A 17069-nucleotide genomic window follows, 5' to 3' on the forward strand; every position below is an offset into this window, starting at 1 on the left:
TTGCATCCAGTTGGCCAATGTGAGAAGAGTGGAAGCATGCCGTAACATATGGCATATTTCAGAGGCCTGGCTTCAAAGTAGCAACATCACTTCTGCTCATGTTCCAGTGCCTAGAACTAGTTAGATGCTCTCTCCTGATACAAGGAGGTAGGAAATGTAGTCTTCCTGTGTGGCCGGGAAGAAGATGGGGTCAAGACATGGTATTGCTTATGCCAGCCAGGTAAAATGATTTTTTTCTCTAATCTGTTTGAAGATAGTATTCCTTTGTCTTCAGACTTCCATAATTGCTGTTAAGTCTACTGTCAGTCATTCCTCTGTAAGACATGTCTTTTATTTTCTTGCTTCATTATAGCTTCTGCTATGTCCATAGTGTTTTTTAACCTCTCCATTGTGTTTAATATTTACAGTTTTATTTTTAGGAGTTTCTGAAAATTTTCTAACTATACGCATACGGATCTACAGTGCTGTTCCTGGTAGTCTCCTGTTGCTTGCTCATCTTAGTGATTCCATACGTTATTTCTCTAAGCATTTCATACAGAGTTCTCTGCTCTGAATCTACCCATCCCACTATCTCTAAGTCCTGAGGGGACTCTGACTGTGGTGACTTATCTTCCTACGTCCTTGGAGATCATTGGTGAAACTTACTGCTTGATTTTATCTTTGGGAGTCCTAACGTTCTAAAGTGGGAATGTGTTCCTTCAGAGAGAATTTGCTGCTTCTGCTTCTGCCACTGGCCTAGGGTTTACTCAAGGATCTAGGTGTTACACACTGGTCTTAGGCCTAGCTCATCTACTGAGCCACTAGTCCAGTGCTCAGTGTCCTGATCAAATGTGGTAGGCATCAGCCCTCAGGACAGCCCTGCCTCTGCCTTTCTGCCCACCACTCCCCACTCCCAGCTGAGGCCCCAGCTTGCTTTGCAGTGGTGGGGAAGGGGGTGTGGAAGGGTATGGAGAGGGTGTCCTTGGAAACCCTCTACTTCTTACATATCCAGCAGTTCAAACAAGTATGTTTTGGTCATGGATATAGTTGTTTTATAACACAAGAGTCGCTTAGAGCATCTAGTGTACCATAATGCTTGGAGGAGAAGTGGGATCTAAAATTAGGTTTTACCTAATTTGCATTTCTTTGCTTTTGAAATCTTTGCAGTCTGTATTCTCAGTGCCAAAGCCATTTTACACAAGGGGTGTATTTCCCTGGGTTGCTTTCTTCATATATCAACATTTAGTCACTGATTCAAAAGGAAAAGAAGGGATTTACTTATACATATTTTTATTATTTTCTCTGTTCTGAAATGCCTAGAGACCTAGAGTTAATCATTCTAATTTCTTGCATATATGATTAGTCCTTTATATCTTTAAAACAAATGAGAAGTTTAACCATTTATTGTGTAAAACACACACTAAGTTTCTGGGATGGTAGCACTCTGCCTCTTTCTAGGTTGTCTGAGAGTAGGATGCTGCTGAGGCCTTTTGTCATCCTTGCCTTTCTTTCCATGGGAAAGTGTGTAGATGTTTCTCAGTCTGTTGACAGTCCTGTATCAACACTGTGATCAAGAGAGGCTTTTTATTCTCATTGAATAGAGTGGGAGTTGCTGCAAATGCATGCTGCTAGCAAGTGCTTAAAAATTACAGCTAATTAAATTGGTTAGGAATTGTAGAGCTTGCTGGAGCGTTAACAGTGAGGTTTTCCAGACTGGTTCTGCAGCAGTTGGCATAGAGGTTTTCTCAAAGGACCTTTCTTTACTGGTATGACTTATCTTACAATAAGATGTCATAGGGTCATTTTGTTTTCCTGTGAGTTACATATCTAAGAAATGCTTGTTTTCTTTGAATTAGATGATTTGGAAATTTCACAAAATGAATCAAAGGAAATATGGTTATTTGTTTAAAGTGGTATTTGTTATTTGGCTACATACAATACATTTATTGACTAGCAAAGTTTTAAATGTATAAGTAGACATAACAGAAGATCTTAACTGATGTTTGACTTAATTTCTAGAGATAAAGTGTTTAACTGTTTTTACACTAAAAATATTGGCAAGAAGATTTGAGTTGTTAAGGCAGAGTGTATGGCCAACACATTCCATAGCAATTTGCATATATTGAATGTGTTTATTAATAAGCACAAAAAGCAGATGTGTGTAGTTTGTCATTATTTATATTTGTCCTAATGTAAAAGTTGCCAAAATATACATACCATGTCACATAATTACTTCTTGTAAAAAGAGACCAAAGCAAGAAGTAGAACAGTCTTGAGAGAACCAAGGAAAATATCTGATAATATTATAAGAGTTTGGGCTTTCAATAGTGGCTCTATTAATATTTATGCATATTGCCATTAAACAGTATTAGTGGAAACTACTCTGAATTCTCCAAGGTTTCTATCTGGAAATTTGTATTTTGCCTGCTTTTTATTTGCCTTGTAAGAAAAATGTCATGTTGCTTTAAGTAACAGCAAAAAAGTGAGGTCCAGAATGATTCATCCCTTTGGTAAAAGTTCTAGCACAGTGCACATCCTGATTTTGAAATTTGTTATTTTGTTAAAACTTCATGTTTCCTGGGAACAGGCTCTTCTTGAAAATTGAAAAGTAGTAAGCATTCTGAGATTTATCCTATAGATCTAGTATTTTACATAATTTAAAATGTGCTGTTTTTTAAAGACTTCATTCAGATTAATTTGTGGTAGGAAAACCCTTTCAAAATTTATAATATTATAATGTTTCTTTCTTCCTATCTGCATTACTCTAATGTAGTTTTGTGTTCTCACTTTTTAATTTCAGTATTGTTTGGGGGTTAAATAAAGATTTAATAATTTAACAAATTCACCAAAAATGACAAAGATGATCCTTTTAAAGTCAGTATGAAAGTAATTAAATTTAAGGACTCCTAAAAGTTACATATGATATCTACACAGATACCATATGTGTAAAAATATTTGTATAATGAAATATAATAAAATATTCATATTAGAATTTATTGTAAAGGGGATTAAAGTTTAAAACATTGTTTGAAATTATTCTGACTAATTAGTGTCCTATTCAGTATATATTTTGACATCATGACCAATTTTGACAGTCTCTAACTTATATTTCTTATATTTTCAACTGCGTTAAAATTCTAAGCATATACTCTTCTTATGTTTGAGTAAAACTACTGAAACTGAAAAGATTCTTTTTATTGTTGTTCTTTTCTTAATACAAACTGAACTTTCCATGACAAAAAAATAATGAATGGAAAATTTGAGGAGTGTGATCATTTTTTTTTGTTTGTTTGTTTTCATTTAACAGCAAGAAATTCTTTATCATTACCCAGTGTCTGATGCATCTCAGAAACTTAAAAGTGTGAGAGGGATATTTCTCACGCTGTGTGACATGCTGGAAAATGTAACTGGGACACAAGTTACTAGGTAATAATTGATTTTTACTTAGCTTTAATTATTTTTCTTTCAAGTTCTTTACCTTGATTTTTACAAAATGCTAATAGAAATATCTATTATACAAATATATTAGTATCTGTAATGTAGCTATATCTGCATACTTTGCTTCTCACCTAAGTTATTTCTACCAGTCATCTTTTTAAAGTATCGGTTCTCAATATGGCTGTAGATCTGGGTGTTCTGGTACACTTCAAATCACAAAGTTGGACCAGTGACCTATACTTTAGAACTTATTTTATGAAGGTGGTATCTCTTAAGCATGGTATTATGATGAGTTTTGGCTTTTTCATGATTTTATCTTGATTGGTAACTTGCTGGGTGGGTAATACTTTGTGATTGGTAAGAATGACTAAATGCTTATTTTTCTTATGATTCTTGCAACAGTGATAGAAAAATACAGAATATACTTTAGGAGGCATATTTAGAATGCAATATTGTCTGTGCACATTTTTTCAGTGATGGATAAGCAAGACTGATATCAAATAATTTTTGGAAAAATAAAATACATCATATAGTCAATTATACAACAAAGTATACCATTCTACACTGACTTAACCAGCCCTGACTTTGAGATGCCATAGTTAACTTATGGGAAGAGGAGGCTCAAAAGCTTTTAAGTTTTGTTTTGGGATTGGTTTTTCTTTCATACAATAAGTCTCTGAAGTATAAGCTATTTTCTTCCTTAATATTTCAACAATCTTTGACTTTACAAAAATAGTTTATCTCAAATTTTAAGAGGCCTAAAATACTGATAAAATGTCAAGTTGGATTTTCTAGGCTTTAACTTTTCTTTTTCCATCTTCTGGTAAAAATGACATCACTCCAACAGTGTCCTTAAGGAACCTGTTTAAATCTGACTTAGATTTTGTTTATTTGTTTATGTAGCTGTGTCCCATATTGAATATCACCTTATAAGCTGGGACCATGTCTTCCTTTTTTTGTAATCTCTTTAGTAAAGCAAGTTCATACGCAGGCATCAGACCTGATATATTAAATTAACACACTGGGATGGAAGCTTTCTTCTTTCTTTCTTTCTTTTTTTTCTGTTATGGGTATACTTTTGTTTTGAGTTTTTGTGAGGTTTTTAAAAACTACTTCAGAATATATTTTTGTTGTACGATTATCTTTTCTGTGTGGCAGTTAGGGATATGCCAAGAAATGTGCTTATTAGGCATGCAGTTCTTAAATCATACCATGCAGTCTTTTCTGAATGACTTTATAATCTTAAAACATTTAAAGATATTCTAACTTTATTTTTTCTTAGCTCGTCCCTTCTTTTAAATGGGAAACAAACTCATGTGGCTTATTGGAAAGAATCTGACAAGTTGTTGTTAATTGGCCTGCCTGCTGAAGAGTAAGTTGAGGGTTTTATTGACCTTACAGTCATTTCTCAAATACTGCTAACGTAGTCTGTTTCATTAATATTATGCCATTTTCGTCAAAAGGCAAACTCCTTAAACAGCTTTACGATTTAAAGGTCTGTTGGACTAGTACAATAACTATATGTTCATGTGTTGTGAATTTTTGTAAACCCATACTTGCAAAACAACCCAGCTTTTCATAATCCCACCCACTGGCTTTGGGCAGTCTCCTGTGCTATTTTATATAAGGGACTTGAGCATCTGCGGATTTTGATATCCATGAAGGGTCCTAGAACCAAAACCTGCAGATAGCTTGAGCCTCTTCACAGCATGTCCCTGGGCTTACCCCACAGCAAGATCCAAAATAGAGAAAGGGGGAAGCTGCAAGACCTTTTCTAACTTAGTTTTAGAATTGAGACACTATCATTTCCACTATATATATTCTTTGTCGGAGTGAGTTACCTAGTCCAGCCCACACTCAAAGGGAAGGAATTAAGCTCCATCTCGAGAGGAAGAGTATCAGACAATTTATGGGCATGTTTAACATCACAAACAGGAATTCCAAAGTAGGCTACAGTGAAAAATATTAAATAGATGATGTTTTGAAGGTGACTTTAGTTTTCACCAGAGACATGATCTATCATAAATGTGGGGTTCAAAATTTTAACACGATGGGATAATGGTGTTATGATATACGCTAAATGATGGCTCTCTTTAACAAACTAATGTGTGTTTTTCTATCTAAAAGGGGACTATAGTCGTCCCTTGTTATCTGCAGGGTTTTGGTTCTAGGACCCTACATGGATACCAAAATCCACAGATGCTCAAGTAGCTTGTATAAAATAGCACAGGACCCTGCTAGGAGACTGCCCAAGGCCAGTGGGTTGGATTATGAAAAGCTGGGTTGTTTTGCAAGTGTGGGTTTACAAAAATTGTGGGACATCCATAATAAGATACTTTAGGGTAAATCATTTGTCTTTATTGTTTTAGTATCCCAGAAGGCAAAAGAAAAACAAAATACAATGTCAAGATAAAGGCAGCGTAGGCCATGAGGAAGGGGAGAGGAAGCCCAGCTAAGGAACTGGGCAGAGGCTACAAACTTGGTCTGCTTCTTTCAGATATGCATCATTTGGTTATGCTACAAATAAACAAATGTTTTTACCTTTTTTAGAGTTCCTCTTCCTCAGCTAAGGAATATGATAGAAAATGTTGCCCAAACCTTAAAATTTATGTATGGTTCTTTAGATAGGTAAGTACTTCTTTGAATTGAATCTCAAGTTTTAAGTGTCTAAGCCTAAATCACCTCTTGCACTTACTACTATTCCTTCATTGGCAAGTTAGTAGTTTGAGGTTGTTTTTTCCCCTCCTTCTTATTTTCTCATCCTTTATTACTGGCTTTTAATTATAGCTCTAAGCAGTTTTTCATTTCATCCCTTGCTTTTTCTTTTTTTGGTCTCATATGTTACTTTAGTGAAATAGTAATGAACCACAATTATATTTTGATTTGATATATTTCTGTAGGGGTAAACGTAAGAGCATTTGTTCATAACAGAAGATTTTAAGTGTTGTTGTTTTTTTATGTGTGCGTTTTTCTGGTTACAATACCAGTGTCAAATTCACTATCCTAAAATGTGATACTTCCTTCTAAAATTTTTTTCAAGTAAAAATGAATGCACTATTAAAATAAAAAAAAATCACAATAGACTATTTAGTTTCCTATGTATCTTTCCGTGTATTTTCTATATAATATGAATACTCTCTTTTTAACCACATGTGGGCTCATACTATATATTTTTTTCTGCCTCTTGCTTTTTTACCTTACCCCATAATGTGATGCATCTTTCTTGATCTGAAGAAGGATAGTTGAGGTAACTGTTCAATATTTTAACAGTAAAATTATGATGGAAAATAGATTTTTCTCTTTGTGGGATTTTTATAAGTCCCAGTACCTAAAGAGCTAAAATGATACCTTTGCTTTCAAAGTCTTCACCGTCTATCAGTATATAAATCAACCAGTTTATATACTTTTCCAAACCCAGTAGTATCAGCTCTCTGCTTCTCTATGTAGATTTTTGCTGTCCCTGTTCTCAAAGCAGTCTAAGGGATTTTCTGTGATTGTGCCATCTGGGAAAATTGTCTGGTTTGCAGTGTTCTCCAACAGCTGCTTAGGAGACACATTCCTCTCAATTACTTACTTGTTAGCATTTTCCAAAAGTGTGAACTACAAAAAGCCAGGCAGCCACAAACAAGGCTTTTACCGTTTATCAATGAGGACATTTTTAACCAATGAAGTGTAAGGATGCGGTTATAAACTATCTCCATACATTTACACTAGATGAGCAAAGCTTGCTATGTTTTACCCTAATTAAAGCTTTCTGTTTTCATAAAACCAGAGATAATCAAAGAATAAACTCCTGCAATAAATTCTATTCATGAAGATGATCAGTTGGAGTTGTTCTGCAGATTTCGATGGAGTAGTTTGGGGGCAGAGGTACTCTTACTTTCTCTGAAGTTCATCTTGAAATTTAGCTTCCATTGATTTGGAAGTATTTCCAAGATGGCAACAAACTGAACTAGTTTCTTCTTGTTCAAGTGGGAATTTGAAAGGTGAAGATCCACTGAGTTCTTAAAACCAAAAAGCAGTATGTATCCAATATGTTGTTAATAGTCATTTTGCAATAATTTTTAATTTTTAATAACAAGATATTTTCTAATTATGAAAGGCCCTTTGAGCCACAGAAAACTGATTGTACATGAACAAAGTTTAGTGTTGTGATCAAATTAAAGATATAACAGTTTCCCTCACCAGTCCCAGCCAGTCCATCAGCAAGTCCATATCAGCCAATCCATCAATTTCTCTCCATCTTCACTATTACCCTCTCTAACCATAGCCATCTCTCACTACTATAGTAAACTCCTAACTGGTTTCCTTGCCTCCATTGTTGCCACTTTAATTAGTTTCCCTTTTTCTTCAAATTTAATTTTTTATTGAATTTTCTGGGGTGATATCTACAATAATAAAAGCATAATATGCTAATTAGACTGGACGTCCTTCTGGGCATCCTTCCAGACGACCTTCCAGACGAAGCCGGGGCTGCAAGGGTAGCCCGGGTCCCGGGTGCCAGAGGGAAGCCGGTGCTGGCAGCCAGGGGAAGGAAGGCCTACTCTTGCACGAATTTCATGCATCAGGCCTCTAGTAGGTTAATATAGGTTTCAGGTGTACAGTCCTATAATAGACCATCTGTATATTGTGTTGTATATTCACAACCCCAAGTCAAGTCCACTTTAATTAATTTCCAAATGCAGTTAGAGTGATCTTTCTACAATATCTGGCTCCTACCTACCTTTCTGATTTTGGATCTCAAACCACACCCACCCCTCTGCATCGTTCTGTAGGCACCTGGCCAACCTTGTTTCCCCCCTTTGGCTTTTGCACTCTGCTCCCACTGGACCTTCTTGACATTGGCATCTCAGCTTAAATGCCCCATTCTAAGAGACTCTTCTCCAACCATTTGATCTAAACTAGCCAACCAGTTACATCACACATTCACAAGGCCCTGTTCTATGCACAGTCCTTTGTAAGTGTTCATGTTTTTACTGTTTGTTCACTTGTCTTTCTCCACTAGAATGTGACCTCCATAGGAGCAGAGACCTTGTTTTTGTCTTGATATTTGTACTGCTGTACAGCAATAACAGTATCAAGACAAAAGACAAGAACAAAATACCAAGAACATACGAGGCACTCAAGTAATTTGTTGAATGAATCAGTGAGTAGTATTCTGCTAATATTACCAATTACATTATCCAGTGAGCTATTCCAATGAATGTTGCAGGCAATGTTGTATTATTTTACATGGCTAAAACCCAAGTTTCTCTCTCTTCTTTTGAATTTTTCAATAGTTATGCTTTCATTAAAGAGGGGAGGAAATAACTTAGGTTAATTTATGTGCTTACTAAGTAATGAGCCTTATACGTGCTTATACTAATTATATATTAGATAGTTTGAATGCGAATTAGATTGTACTATCCCTATTTTTACAGAGATGGAAACAAAGTTCAGAGAAAGGTTAGATTATTTTCCTGTGATACCTACCTAGTAACTGTTGTGATAAGACTCGAAGCCATATTACAAAGCTCAAAATCTCTTTATTTTTCCATATTGCCTGAAAGATATTGAGAGTTGTAAATGGTTGATAGTGAGAGGTAAAAACAACTCACATTTTTTACAAAAAGGGCACCTGAGCCCATTCTGCTGTAGATATACCACTTGTTTAGCATGTGGTTCTTCCATAGTACCACTACTCAGTGCATTTGAGAATAGGTTTTAGGGTAAAATATATTGACAGGGTAAATTTCTTAACACATTCCATCAGTAACATTATAGCAGTAATTCTTACTAAGAGACAGGAGTAAGGAAGAGAGCTTATATGGTTGGGAAAGATCCAGCCCTCTTAGCAGCACACAAAAGATGACCACCATTTATTTCCACGCGTTGTTCTAACTTAGAGCTCTTGGTTCTTCAGTGCCTTTTGCCAGGTTGAGAATGCTCCTCGGTTGGATCATTTTTTTGAACTGTTCTTTCTAAGAGCCCTCCAGCCTGCCAAGCTGCACGGCAGGGCCAGTCCCAGTGCCCAGCAGTACGAGGCCTCCAGTGCAGTTCTTTTAGACAATCTCCCTGGAGTGCGGTGGCTCACACTTCCACAGGAAATCAAGGTAATCTTAAGTGTCATAAAGTAAGAATCAGGACCAGCTGCTTTACAATTCTCTATCTTCTCTTCCCCTTTCTCCCCACTAAAGCCTTTTGTTATTTTCAGGATTGTGGGTAAGAGTCAACAAGGAAATTGGTTGATGAAGCAGGGGGTCCAGTGCAGTGAACTTAGACAAATTTTCCTTTCTAAATAAAAGTTAGCACTTTCATTTTACAATATTTAAGCTTTGTCCAAACTTGGATTACTTTTCAGAAATCATAAATTATTTGTTGTATTCTTATTTATGAATTGTGTAACTTTGATTTTATAATGTAAGGTTATGTTAGTGTTATGTTTCTACGTAAAATAACGGTAAATGAAATGATTGTCTAACAAACAATATTCTTAGTTAAGTATAGATCTCCACAAATCATAGCAAAATCTTTCCTTACATGAACATATGTAATTAGCTTTTGCCTTGTCCCCTGTATATCTTAACAAGGGTAAGGCTTCATGATGGTTAAGTATCATCAAAGTGATTTTAGTCATATCTGGAGACCTAGAATAACTTTACTGCTGAATAACTGGAAAGATCATTTCAGAAATTTTCATCACCAGCAATGTATTCAACCACAGCATTTGGATTAGTATTAAACAAGGCACTATGCCATAGCCAGTTCCCTGCCCATGAAGAAACCCAGCCTGTTGTCGTAAAAACCCAATTCAGGGTTCCACTCTTCATGGAATTCTTTAATGTACAATGAAATAAATGCTTTTTTAACAGTTCAATAATAATTTAAATTGATATGTCAGTTGCTTTGTTGAATTTTCTTATCTTTAAAACGGGGACAATAATAGTAGCTACTTGATAGAGGAGTTGTGTGCTATTACATGTAAAGTGCTTAGAATCAAGCCTGGCCCATTGTAGTCATAATTGTAGTGATTAGAGTATTATTGTATAATTTTATTTTGAAGGAGGTTAGAGCAAATTTAGAGGAAACTTTTACTTTAAAAAATTTTTTTTCTTTATTGATTAAGGTATTACATTGCCCCACCATCCCCCACCCCCCACTCATGCCTTCACCGCCCTGGTGTCTGTGTCCATTGGTTAGGCTTATATGCAGGCATACAAGTCCTTTGGTTGATCTCTCCCCCTTACCCCCAACTTCCCCTACCTTCCCTCTGAGATTGGCGATCTGATCAATGCTTCTCTGTCTCTGAATCTGTTTTTGTTCATCAATTTATGTTGTTTATTATATTCTATAAATGAGTGAGATCATGTGATATTTAGCTTTCTCTGCCTGGCTTATTTTGCTTAGCATAATGCTCTCCAGTTCCATCCATGCTGTTGCAAATGGTAAGAATTCCTTTTTTACCGCAGTGTAGTATTCCATTGTGCAGATGTACCTCAGTTTTTTAATCCACTCATCTGCTGATGGGCACTTAGGCTGTTTCCAAATCTTAGCTATGGTAAATTGTGCTGCTATGAACATAGGGGTGCATATATCCTTTCTGATTGGTGTTTCTAGTTTCTTGGGATATATTCCTAGAAGTGGGATCATTGGGTCAAATGGGAGTTCCATTTTTAGTTTTTTGAGGACACTCCATACTGTTCTCCACAGTGGCTGCACCAGTCTGCATTCCTACCAGCAGTGCACAAGGGTTCCTTTTTCTCCGCATCCTCGCCAGCACTTGTCATTTGTTGATTTGTTGATGATAGCCATTCTAACAGGTGTGAGATGGTACCTCATTGTCATTTTGATTTGCATCTCTCAGATGATTAGTGACATTGAGCATGTTTTCATATGTCTCTTGGCCTTCCTTATGTCCTCTTTCGAAAAGTATCTATTTAGGTCTGTTGCCCATTTTTTGATTGGGTTGTTTATCTTCCTTTTGTTCAGTTGTATGAGTTCCCTGTAAATGTTGGAGATTAAACCCTTATCGGTGATAACATTGGCAAGTATGTTCTCCTATGCAGTGGGCTTTCTTGTTGTTTTGTTGATGGTTTATTTTGCTGTACAGAAGCTTTTTGTTTTGATGTAGTCCCTTTTGTTTATTTTCTTTTTAGTTTCTATTGCCCTAGGACAGTGATGGCGAACCTTTTAAGCTCGGCGTGTTAGCATTTTGAAAAACCCTAACTTAACTCTGGTGCCGTGTCACATATAGAAATTTTTTGATATTTGCAACCATAGTAAAACAAAGACTTATATTTTTGATATTTATTTTATATATTTAAATGCCATTTAACAAAGAAAAATCAACCAAAAAAATGAGTTCGCATGTCACCTCTGACACACGTGTCATAGATTCACCATCACTGCCCTAGGAGCTGGATCAGTGAAGATACTGCTTCGGCATATGTCTGAGATATTGCTGCTGCCGATTCCTCTAATATTTTTATGGCTTCCCGTCTTATGTTTAAGTCCTTGATCCATTTTTAAGTTTATTTTTGTGTATGGTGTAAGTTGGTTGTCTAGTTTCATTTTTTTTTGCATGTATCTGTCCAGTTTTCCCAACTCCATTTATTGAAGAGACTGTCTTGACTCCATTGTATGTTCTTGCCTCCTTTGTCAAATATTAATTGAGCATAGTGGTTTGGGTCGATTTCTGGGTTCTCTATTCTATTCCATTGGTCTATATGTCTGTTCTTGTGCCAGTACCATGCAATTTTGAGAACAGTGGCTTTGTAATACAGCATGATATCTGGTATTGAGATCCCTCCTACTTTGTTCTTCTTTCTCAGGATTGCTGCAGCTATTTGGGGTCTTTTTTTATTCCATATGAATTTTTTCAAGAGTTCGTTCTATGTCTGTGAAATATGCCATTGGTATTTTAATGGGGAGTGCATTGAATCTATAGATTGCTTTGGGTAGTATGGACATTTTAATGATGTTGATTCTACCAATCCATGAACACGGTATGTTCTTCCATCTGTTTATGTCTTCCTCTATCTCTTTTTTCAGTGTCCTGTAGTTTTCAGAGTACAGGTCTTTTACCTCCTTAGTTAAGTTTATTCCTAGGTATCTTAATTTTTTTTGGTGCGATGGTAAATGGCATTATTTTTTTTTTAGTGTCTCTTTCTATGAGTTCGCTATTGGTGTATAAAAATGCCATAGATTTCTTGGCATTAATTTTGTATCCTGCTACCTTGCCAAATTCATTTATTAAGTCTTATAATTTTTTGATGAAGTCTTTAGGGTTTTCTATGTACAGTATCATGTCATCTGCGAATAATGACAGTTTTACATCTTCTTTTCCAATTTGGATACCTTTTATTTCTTCTTCTTGTCTAATTGCTATGGCTAACACTTCCAGTACTATGTAAAACAGGAGTGGTGAAAGTGGGCATCCCTGTCTCGTTCCTGTTCTTAGGTGAAATGATTTTAGTTTTTGCCCATTGAGTATGATGTTGGCTGTAGGTTTGTCATATAAGGCTTTTATTATGTGGAGGTATCATCCCTCTATTCCCATTTTGCTGTGGGTTTTTATCAAGAAAAGGTGTTAGATTTTGTCAAATGCTTTTTCTGCATCAATTGATATGACTATGTGATTTTTATCTCTCAGTTTGTTTATGTGATGTATCACGTTTATTGATTTGCGGATATTGTATCATCCTTGCATCCCTGGGATAAATCCTACTTGGTCATGGTGTATGATCTTTCTGATGTAATGCTGGATCCGATTTGCTAGAATTTTGTTGAGGATTTTGGCATCTATGTTCGTGAGGGATATTGGCCTGTAATTCTCTTTCATTGTGTTGTCTTTAACTGGTTTTGGTATTAGGGTGATGCTGGCTTCATAGAATGAGCTTGGAAGTGTTCCTTCCTCTTGAATTTTTTGGAATAGTCTGCGAAGGATAGGTTTAATTCTTCCTGGAATGTTTGGTAAAACTCCCCTGTGAAGCTGTCTGGCCCCGGGTTTTTGTTTGCTGGAAGCTTTTTGATGACTGCTTCAATTTCCTCCATAGTTATTGGCCTATTGAGATTTTTAGAATCTTCCTGATTGAGTTTTGGAAGGTTGTATTTTTCTAGGAATATGTCTATTTCCTCTAGGTTGTCTAGTTTGTTGGAATAGAGTTGTTCATAGTATTTTTTAACAATCCTTTGTATTTCTGTGGAATTGATTGTTACTTTGCCTCTTTCATTTCTGATTTTGTTTATTTGGGTCCTCTCTCTTTGCTTCTTGGTGAGCTTGGCTAGAGGTTCATCAATCTTGTTTATCCTTTCAAAGAACCAGCTCTAGGTTTCATTGATCTTTTGTATTGGGTTTTTTTTGTTGTTGTTTTTTTGGTCTCTATATCATTTATTTCTGTTCTGATCTTTATTATCTCCTTCCTTCTGCTCACTCTGGGCTTTTCTTGTTGCTCTCTTTCTAATTCTTTAAGTTGTAGAGTTAGATGATTTATTACCATTTTTTTCTTGTTTTTTTAGGTAGGCCTGTAGAGCTATAAACTTCCCTCTCAGGACTGCTTTCACTGTGTCCCATAGATTTTGGATTATTGTGTTTTCATTGTCATTTCCAGGGTGTTTTTAATTTCTTCTTCGATCTCTTTGGTAACTCAATCATTGTTTAACAGCATGCTTTTCAGCTTACAAGTGTTTCAATTATTTTGATTGTTTCTATTGTAGTTTATTTCTAATATTAAGCCATTGTGGTCTGAGATGATGCTTGATATGATTTCAATCTTCTTGAATTTGGAGAGACTTTGCCTGTGACCCAATATGTGGTCTGTCTTTGAAAATGTCCCTTGTGCACTTGAGAAGAACGTATATTCTGTGGCTTTGGGGTGAAATGTTCTGAAGATGTCAATTAAGTCCATCTGATCTAGTGAGTCATTTAGGATTGCTATTTCTTTGCTGATTTTTTGTCTAGAGGATTTATCCAGTGATGTCATTGGGGTATTAAAGTCCCCTACTATGATTGTACTGTTGTTGATCTCTTCCTTGATATCTTCCAGGAGTTTTTTTTTATGTATTTAGGTGTTCCTGCATTGGGTGCATATATGTTTACAAGGGTTATATCCTCTTGTTGTATTGATCCCTTTAGTATTATGAAGTGGCCTTCCTTATCTCTTGCTATGGCCTTCACTTTGAGGTCTATTTTGTCAGATATAAGTATTACTACCCCAGCTCTTTTTTTCCATTTGCCTGAGAGATGTTTTTCCATCCCTTCTCTTTCAGTCTATGTGAGCCCCTTATTCTGAAGTGGGTCTCTTGTAGACAGCATATATATGGGTCATGTGTTGTTGTTTTTTCCATTCAGCCACTCGATGTCTTTTGATTGGAGCATTTAGTCTGTTTATGTTTAAAGTTATTATTGATAGGTACTTGTTTGTAGCCATTTTTATTTTTTGTGCCTGTGTTCCTTCTTCCCTTTTTATTTCTTCTTTTTATACCATTCACTTTAGCATTTCTTGCATTGATAGCTTGGTAGTGATAAACTCCCTTAGCCTTTTTTTTTTATCTGTGAAGCGCCTTATTTTCCCTTCAGTTGCTGAATAGAATATTCTTGGATTCAGTCCCTTGATTTTCATCACTTTGTAAATTTCCTTCTATTCCTTTCTGGTCTGATGTGTTTATGTTGAGAAAACATTTGATAATATAATGGGAGATCCCTTGTATGTAATTTTCTGTCTCTCTCTCTCTTTTTTAAAATATATTTTATTGATTTTTTTACAGAGAGGGAGGGAGAGGGATAGAGAGTTAGAAACATTGATGAGAGAGAAATATCAATCAGCTGCTTCCTGCACACTCCCTACTGGGGATGTGCTCGCAACCAAGGTACATGCCCTTGACCGGAATCAAACCTGGGACCCTTCAGTCCACAGGCCGATGCTCTATCCACTGAGCCGAACTGGTTAGGGCTTCTGTCTCTCTCCCGTAGCCTTTAAGATTCTCTCTTTGTCCTGTACATTTGCCATCGTAATTACAATGTGTCTCGGTGTGGATCTTTCGAGTTTATCTTGTTTGGGATTCTCTGTGCTTGTGTGACTTTTTTCTTCCCCACATCAAGGAAGTTTTTTGACATTATTTCTTCAAATAGGTTTTCTAACCCTTGTTCCTCTTCCTGTCGTTCTGGCATCCTTATTATTCATATGTTGCTTTGTTTCATGTTGTTCCAAATCTCCCTCAGGCTCTCCTCCTATCTTTTAATTTTTTTCTCCAATTGCAGTTGAGTTTGGGTGTGTTTTGCTTCCCTGTCTTCTAATTTGCTAATTTGGTCCACCCCTTCTCCTAGTCTACTGTTGAAACTTTCCATGGTGTTTTTTATTGCAGCTATATCACTCTTTATTTCTTCTTGGTTCTTATATAAGTTGTTAATTTTTTCATCCCTCTGGTTTATGAACTGTATGACCCTTATTCTGAATTATTTTTCTGTCAAATTGCATGCCTCTGTTTCACTTAGCTGCTTTTCTGGCGATTTCTCCTTTTCTTTCCTTTGTGGGTTTCTTTGTCTTCCCACTTTTGCTCTCACTGAAGGATCTAGATGTCGAATAGAGCAGGGGCTGCTCCTTGGGCGGCAGTGGCTCCTCAGGCGGCGGCTATTCCTCAGGCAGTTGCAGCAGAGGTTGCTCCTCAGTTGGCGGTGGCTCCTATGGTGGGCTCTGTTCACAGCAGTGGTGGCTCCTCTGGCTGGCAGGGGCAGGCTGTCTGTGCAGCTGCTGCTCCTTGGAAGGGGATGGGCTGCTCGCACGACTGGTGCTCCTTGGATGGGGGCAGGTTGCTCGCAGGGCTGCTGCTCTTCATATGGGGACGGGCTGCTCATGTGGCTGCTGCTCCTCGGACAGGGTGGGCTGCTCACGGAGCTGCTGCTCCTTGGATGGGGGCAGGCTGCTCGCTGGGGCTGCCACTCCTCGGATGGGGGCAGGTTGCTCGCAGGGCTACTGCTCTTCATACGGGGACGGGCTGCTCATGCGGCTGCTGCTCCTCAGACTGGGGTGGGCTGCTCACGAGGCTGCTGCTCCTCAGACAGGGGCAGGTTGCTTGCAGGACTGCTGCTTCTCAGACAGTGGTGGGCTGTGTGTGAGGCTGCTGCTCCTCGGACGGGGGGCGGGCTGCTTGCACAGCTGTTGCTCCTCAGATGGGGGCGGGCAGCTCTCGCAGCTGCTGCTGCTCTGATGGGGGCAGGCCGCGTGAGGCTGCCACTCCTCGGACTGGGGCAGGCTGCTCACATGGCTGCTGCTTGCGTGGTCGCGGTGCCCTGGGCGTTTTCCAGGCATCCTCTACCCTTCCCAGCTGTGAATTGTCTCACCAGCTGTGTCTACTTTGCCAATGTCATTCAATTTAGTTGCTCATTCTATCTGCTATGGGACAAGACTGGGGACCACATGTTCCTCTTATTCCAGTATTAATGGAATCAGAAAACATGGCAATGAAGTCATCACTCCAATTCTCTTTTAATAGCTGGCACTAGAATTCTTGCACAAGATCTATCCTTATTGGGAAAAGACCTAGGTTGGACCACTCGGGAAAGGGGAATACCTGTGGGGTCATGGATGTTGGCTGGCACCATGGATTCTGCAGAATCACCCAGAACAGGATGAGTTGCCTGTGACACTCAATGTGTCAGGCATTGTGCTAGGCTG

General features: G+C 37.5%; 1 protein-coding gene across 1 annotated transcript in view; it reads left to right on the forward strand.

Annotated features, from left to right (window-relative positions):
- INTU (inturned planar cell polarity protein) overlaps positions 1–17069 on the forward strand; it is a 58711-nt gene that overhangs the window by 21970 nt on the left and 19672 nt on the right. The window contains exons 5-8 of the mRNA XM_006081667.3: positions 3287–3405; positions 4700–4789; positions 5968–6045; positions 9320–9509. Of these exons, the coding sequence (XP_006081729.1) occupies positions 3287–3405; positions 4700–4789; positions 5968–6045; positions 9320–9509 (477 nt within the window). The remainder of the gene's footprint in view (positions 1–3286; positions 3406–4699; positions 4790–5967; positions 6046–9319; positions 9510–17069) is intronic.

This window comes from Myotis lucifugus, unplaced genomic scaffold (assembly GCF_000147115.1).
Source record: "Myotis lucifugus unplaced genomic scaffold, Myoluc2.0 scaffold_1, whole genome shotgun sequence".
NCBI classification, from domain to species: domain Eukaryota; kingdom Metazoa; phylum Chordata; class Mammalia; order Chiroptera; family Vespertilionidae; genus Myotis; species Myotis lucifugus.